Raw genomic sequence first — 7,390 nt, forward strand, 5'->3', positions numbered from 1 at the left:
GGCTTCCGGTTAGTGGCTTTAAAATACAAGTCAAGTGTTTTTTTTATAGCCAACGGTAAACTTCCTATTTATATTTTATAAGGTTCCTTTTACAGCATCGACATCGTAATGTTATTAGAATACATTGTTCAATAAACTGAAACTTTGATTTAGTTGTTCAAGAATAAAACAAGATGATAACTTCCCGATGATAACTTCCCTGACCGTGTAACAGCTAACGTAGTGCTGTCTGTACAAGCAGTCGAGCGCAGAAACTCGAATCAAAATACTGAGGTAAAATAAATGTTCATATTTTTAATGCATGGCGGAAGAGGAAATGGAATTTAATGCAGTGCGTTTTATCTGTCCAGAGACCCACTTCAAATCGTATTACTAACAGGCAGTGAAGATCACTGATTTTTTTTTAAAAAAGAAAACGGATCTTAAACGTGGCGATTTTGTAATGGAAAGACAGTTCACCGAAAAAATTAAAATTAATTGGCTGAAAATTAAAAGTTCGAGTGCATATACCCCATTCGACCCCATTACGTTAAAACTATGGTTCTCAACAAAGAGGCCTCAAGTCATGACGTATGACGTAAAGTTTATTTAAAATAAATTAAGGAAAATGGGGGTATAAGACTTTTCAAAGATTCTTGATGTGCAATAAATGACAGCAGAAACAGTGAGCAAAATAAACTTGTCCAATGACAATTGCATAATAGGACAACAGTTTATTTTTTGCACTTTAAAATATTTTATTAGCATTTACATAAGTTTTTAAATACTTTTTTTTGCAATCTTTTATTTTTTTAATTACTGATGTAGTTACTTTTCCCCCTAAAATTAAATATTTTGATTGAATAATAAAGAAACAAAAATAACTCCATAGTTCAAGGGTGCTCTCAAGGATATATTAGAAAAAATACTATATATATATATATATATATATATATATATATATATATATATATATATATATATATATATATATATATATATATATATATATTAAAGAGAGAAAGAGGAATGTCTGGTTAGCCTATGAAGTAATAGGGAGCAGTTGTTATTTCTGTCCAAATCTTGTCCACACTCAAGTACAGAAGAGTAATGCACCATTGAAGATGGATGCCAACCGCCGTTAAACATCAAAATAGTAGAAGAAAAAGGTTTATTAAAGCAGGACAAACAAGTAATAAAATCAACTGAGACAATTTATTTGCATTGTTTATTTTATTGACTGTCGACAACTTTTTAAGTTTTAAAAAAAATAAATATATAATTAAATATTACAAACTGAATGGCAATGTTGTGCATTATCAAAATACAACAAATGTAAATGCCTTAATATACGTGACAATGATTTGAATTCAATATATCTTGGTACATATAAAGATTAAGATCAGATTATCAACAATATTTCAGATCTCTAAATTTACCCTCCATATCAGCTTCATCCCTATCTCTCAAGATAAAGCCTCTTACGCCCAATTAGAATAAAATATTGCAAAATATGACAGCGGAGACTAAATTGTCTTTTTATTAGTAAAGGTAAATCAATTAAATAAAACCTTTACAGCATATTTTAGACTTGATTTACAACTTTAACATGATTTGTTCCTTCAGTGATTGTTTGACAATAAATTAAAAGAGAACTACAGAAAATCCATATGTTGTCTTATCAGTCTGCTGATAAAGCTTATAAAACCAAGATCAGCTTTTGCTGATATTCACTCTGCTTAAGTCTCTCAAGATGAAGTCAGAACTTGTGCTGGTGTTGGCTTTATTTCTGAGTGTGAACGGTAAACCTCTGTCAGAAAGGAGGACATATAATAAGCTGTTGCTGATCTCATTCGATGGTTTCAGGTGGGATTATGACCAAGATGTGGACACTCCAAATCTGGACAAACTGGTTAAAGAAGGAGTGAAAGCAAAGTACATCAATCCTCCAGCTCTCACTATGACATCTCCATCACACTTTACTACTATTACAGGTAAGGCTCAACTTTTACTTATATTAATATATTACTGACTTATGTTGAGAAAACACATCAGTGGTTGTTTCAATTACTTCATGAATAACAGTCAGTGAATTTAGAAGCAATGGATAAAATATATACACAATTTAAAGGGATAGATCACCCAAAACTTTTATGTACTTTTAATCATTGACTCCTATACCATGGAAGTCAGCAGTTACAGGTTTATAGCTTTCTTTAACACATCTTAATTTGTGTGAAGTGAAGGTTGATTAAATGATGACAGAATTTCCAGTTGTGGGTTTAAACTATCTCTTTAACTTTAGTTGAAATTATTTTAAAGAAAAACTTTATACTAGTATACTAGAAATTATACAACAATATAGATTGTGATACAACTGATAAATACATGTTGTAAATGTTAATACAGGATACGATGAAAAAAAATTGCCTCTAACACTTGAGTGACGTACTTTGTGCTCTTGCTTCACAAAAGCTTATACTCTGTTAAGGTACATATTGTTGTCCATTGTGCATTATCATGATGTTCAAAGTCTTAAGCTGTCTGCCGAGGGCTGCTGAACACACACTTACTAGGCCAATAAATTGAACCTAATTAAATGACAGTGCAAAGTTAGCATGTGCTCCAACTTCAAGGTTATTTACATAAGCAGAGTTTCAAGTTCATTAACCATGTGGTCAATTTACAGTTTTTATTTTGTGCATTTTAAGTTATGCTCAAGAGTAATAAAAAATACAATGACACATTGTGATCAAGTTATTTAAATCTATTATTAAACTACAGATACATATTGGTTGTTCTTGCTAAAAAAAATTATGTATAACTAGATTTATGCATAAACAGTAGAAGTCAGAATTATTAGCCCCCCTTTAATTTTTTTCTTTTTAAATATTTCCCAAATGATGTTTAACAGAGCAAGGGAATTTTCACAGTGTGTCTGATAGTATTTTTTTCTTGTTGAGAAAGTCTTATTTGTTTTATTTCGGCTAGAATAAAGGCAGTTTTTAATTTTTTAACACCATTTTAAGGTCAAAATTATTAGCCCCTTTAAGCGATATTTTTTTCGATAGTCTACAAAACAAACCATCAATATACAATGATTTGCCTAATTACCCTAACCTGCCTAGTTAACCTAATTAATCTAGTTAAGCCTTCGTCACCTGTGTCTTGAAAAATATAGTAGAGGGTAGAGGTGGGAATAATATTTGCTTAAATTTCTCTGTAAAATTGCTTTGTTATGTTAGTTTAATAAACAGATTAATTATATATATATATATATATATATATATATATATATATATATATATATATATATATATATATAGTACAATATTATTTACTGTCATCATGGCAAAGATAAAATAAATCAGAAATTATTTAGAAATGAGTTATTAAAACTATTATGTTTAGAAACGTGTTAAAGAAATCTCTCTGTTAAACAGAAATTTGGGGAAAAAATAAACATGTTTAATAATTCTGACTTCTACTGTATTTATACACACTACTGGTCAAAAGTTTGGGGTCTATTTTTTCTTTTTTTATCATTGTTCCTCAAGGCAGCATTTATTAAATGTAATGTATATAGTTTCAAATAAATTGATTATTCAAGTCATTATTACTTTTAATACTATTATTATTATTGTTAAGAATAAGAAGATTATTATTATTATTATTATTATTATAAATAATTATACTATTACTAATAATAATAATATTAATACTACTACTACTACTACTACTACTAATAATAATAATAATAACAATAATAATAATAATAATAATAATAATAATAATAATAATAATAATTCATATTAGAGAGATTTATGAAGGATCATGTGACTGGAGTAAGGAAGCTGAAAATTCAGCATTAAAATCCCTCAAATAAATTATTAAATTAAATGATAAACTACTTTTGAACAGTTATTTTATAGTGCGATAAAATTTCACAATTTTACAATCTACACTGTATTTTTTATTAAATAAATGCAGCCTTGTTGAGCAGGAAAAGCTTCTTTTTTTTCATAAAATGTTTGACCGCTAGTATATATACACATCACAATGTCTAACTATATGATCACATCTTAATCTTTCATTCAGGGAGATGGATAGAGGACCATGGTGTTGTCCATAACCTTATGTTCAATGATACAACGGGTTTAAGAGTCCCTCATAAGGCAACACTGAAGAAATCTGAATGGTGGGATAACGGTGTTTTGCCACTGTGGATAACGGCGCAAAAACAGGTAAACTTGTGAATTTTTTGAGCAGAAAAAAAAAATCCAGATTTTTTTCTTTTTGGTCTTTCTTTTAATTGTAGAAAATGCAGGGGAAGATGTCTTCACTATTTTCTGCACTGTGACATAATTGTTTCTTTTTGAACCAAAATAGTTGAGTTGAATAGTTAAGTGCATAGTGTGCATCATTTGGTAATGTGAGACCACCATCTCAACGCCAGATAAAAATGATTCAGCCCCAGATGCCAAATCTTGTCAGAAAATGTCAGTTTCTCCAGGAACAACAAGTCAGCAGACTTTCCGATACCCAAACCTGTTAACCAGTATTTAACTGAATTAACAGTCTCCTATCAATATAGGAGTTGACTGAGAAAGCTAAAGAGGAGCAGAGTTTATTGAATAATCTTAGTTGGTCTGACTAGAATAAATCAAACAAGTGTTATTATACAACATGCAACAGCAATGGAAAATTACTGCTTCACAACATTGTCCAGAGACAATACAGACCTTGAAATGCGGATATTCTCTGATCTCTTACTCTTGAAAACAAGAGTCGCTTGAATTCACACAGTCATAAGATTATAACAATATGGACAAATGAAATAATGAAACAATAATTATAGGAAAATAATAATAATAAAATAAAATAAACATAATAAAATGGCAATAATAATAATCAAATCATGACCTAATGATCAAGTGATATAATGTAATTTATATAAATTACTAATGTTTATTTGATTAAATAAAATAATTTAATGTAGAATAAATTAACATAAACAAATAAAAATAAAACACAAATGAATGGTTGCTTTCTTGAAACAACACATATAAGTTTGCTAGAAAGATTCTCAAATCCTTGGTCAGATTCTTTAGTACACACCTTATGAATATTTCATGCCTTGTTTTTCTCTAATAGCATCTTCTCTTTATTTTATAGGGTCTGAAAACAGCATCTTTCTACTATCCTGGTGGAGGAGTAAATTACAGTGGTCAAGCAGTGAATCGGTTCCTGGTGGAAAATCACGGGTCTCCTGATGACAACGAGACAGAATGGCAACAGAACATTGACACTGTGATGGGATGGTTCGCCAAAGAGGACTTTGACTTTGTCACTCTCTACTATGGAGAACCAGACAACGTGGGTCATGCTGTAGGCCCTGAAACTCATGAGAGAAGAAAGATCATCGAACAAATCGATCGCACTATTGGTTACCTCAGGGAATCAATTCACAAGAACGCACTGACCGATCATCTTAACGTCATTCTTACCTCAGATCACGGAATGACCACTATTAAAAACGCCACTGAGGTTAAAGAAATTGTACTTGCCAATTACATAAGTTTGTTAAAGCTAACCCGCTTTGACTTGCTTGACTATGGTGGGTTTGGGATGATCACACCAAGAGAGGGCAAAGAACAAGAAGTTTATAATGCCTTGAAGAACGCACATCCAAATCTGACGGTCTATAGGAAAGATGAGTTACCAGAAAACTTTCACATGAAGAAACATGCACGAATTCAGCCTATTGTGCTTCTGGCAGACCTGGGTTTCAATATCAACTCTGTAAGTGTCATTCATTTTAAACTATTGTTTAAAAGCTCACATTATCAAAGCTGACAAGTCTAGTAGGCACACTGAAAAAATATTTTTGCTAAACGGTTGCAAACTATTTAAATGGGCTGAATTTAAACAAACAAATAAAATAGAGTAATTTTCAACTTAGATAGTTTAAATTCAGTCCATATGAATTGTTTGCAATCACTTAAAAAATGTATCAAATCCAATAAATATTTTTTTCAGTGCATAAGCAAAATATTGTGGTTGAAATGACCATTAATAAAATACCATAGCAGCATGAGATGTCAAAATGGATTAAAAAAAGATCCAAGTTGGTTGATTCAATATAAGCTTAGGTCAGTATTGTCACATTTTCTATATCAACAGTTGCGACAGTCCATTTAATGGTAGAAAATGGGATTTAAATCATAAAATTTCCTCCAATTTGTGTCCCCCACACTTTTCAAACCAAAGTTACGCACTTGATATCTAACAAGAATAATATCGGCCCAGTATAGTTAAGCAGATAAATAATGGATTATTTTTGCCAACTGAATCACTTGAGATGCATGCTGCTGTCTATTTCTGAATTGTTCTTGACCAGGGCCATTGGCAGGATTTGCAGAATAAACACATCAGATGCACAGTTTTGTTTTGGAAGCAGTTGAAGAAAAACTGAGCTAAAGGAAAGACAGGTTTTCTGAAATTGCAATAATATTCATACATGGAATTTTTTTCCATTTAAAATGATACTGTAGTTTAAAATGTTAATATGTTTTAAGCTGGAATTTATTCCTTTTATGCCTTGTTGAATTTTATCAATCATTACTGTGTTTTGAGTGTCACAGTATTCATTTTTTTTAAAAGAACTCATTAAATTACTCTGATTTGGCATTCATAAACCTTTTATAATATGTTGAAAACAGTTGTGCTGCTTGCCTGGTATTATTGTGTCATACCCCAAATATGTTTTTTATTTCATACCCCAAATAGTTCTGTATGTGTGTGTGGTCTTCTGTTGTAATATTTCCCATTTGTGATTTGTGCAGAGGCTCATTTTGGATATCAACAAAGGAGATCATGGATTCAGCAGTGAGGAAATGGATATGAAAATGTTTTTCCGAGCCTTTGGGCCAGACTTCAGCCCAAACTTCTTGGCAGAGCCGTTTGACAGCGTCAGCATCTATCCACTGATGTGTAAGCTGTTGGGTGTCGTTCCTGAAGCAAACAATGGAAGTCTCAGCGACACCAAAGGCATGCTAGTGGATAACTTTGATGCTGGTGAGAATTGAGCGTGATCATTCAGTACCAATCTAAAAAATTATTTTCAACATTTTATTTTTTCTACCTGTGTGGATTTTAAGAAAATGTATTAACCAATTGATTGTATTCTTACTTTCAGGTGGAAGCAGTGGAAGAATCCAGGTGTCTTTTACCCTTCTTGTAGTATCTACAGTTATTTTAACCTTAATTTAAAGAAATTCCCCAATACTACTGTTCTTTGTAAACACTGAATGCATTTAAGCTTATCAAAAACATTTACTGAATGTGATGTTGATAAATGAACTTTTTCCTTTTATATTTATTATATAAAGTCAAATAATACAAATAATAG

At 31.0% G+C, this 7,390-nt stretch overlaps 1 protein-coding gene across 2 annotated transcripts; it reads left to right on the plus strand.

Annotated features, from left to right (window-relative positions):
• On the plus strand, positions 1-7,387 carry zgc:153896. Of its 2 annotated transcripts, XM_087297793.1 has the most exons (6): positions 1-273; positions 1,846-1,973; positions 4,078-4,223; positions 5,155-5,781; positions 6,825-7,056; positions 7,178-7,387. In XM_087297793.1, exons 2-6 carry the CDS (start codon positions 1,940-1,942, stop codon positions 7,249-7,251), a joined length of 1,113 nt encoding a protein of 370 aa, XP_087153919.1. In that variant the 5' UTR covers positions 1-273; positions 1,846-1,939; the 3' UTR covers positions 7,252-7,387. The 2 variants fall into 2 exon arrangements, with proteins under 2 accessions (XP_087153919.1, NP_001038659.2); NM_001045194.2 differs by lacking the exon at positions 1-273 and having other exon boundaries at positions 1,732-1,973.
• The last annotated feature ends 3 nt before the right edge of the window (positions 7,388-7,390 follow it).

Source organism: Danio rerio, chromosome 20 (assembly GCF_052040795.2).
Source record: "Danio rerio strain M-AB ecotype USA chromosome 20, GRCz13ab, whole genome shotgun sequence".
Taxonomy (NCBI): domain Eukaryota; kingdom Metazoa; phylum Chordata; class Actinopteri; order Cypriniformes; family Danionidae; genus Danio; species Danio rerio.

Bases quoted from the DNA above. Each gene is read 5' to 3' on its own strand.
- zgc:153896 (NM_001045194.2), top strand. From the start codon at position 1,733: ATGAAGTCAGAACTTGTGCTGGTGTTGGCTTTATTTCTGAGTGTGAAC. The intron at 1,974-4,077 runs GTAAGGCTCAAC...TCTTTCATTCAG, and splicing joins ACACTTTACTACTATTACAG to GGAGATGGATAGAGGACCAT. The intron at 7,057-7,177 runs GTGAGAATTGAG...TCTTACTTTCAG, and splicing joins AGTGGATAACTTTGATGCTG to GTGGAAGCAGTGGAAGAATC.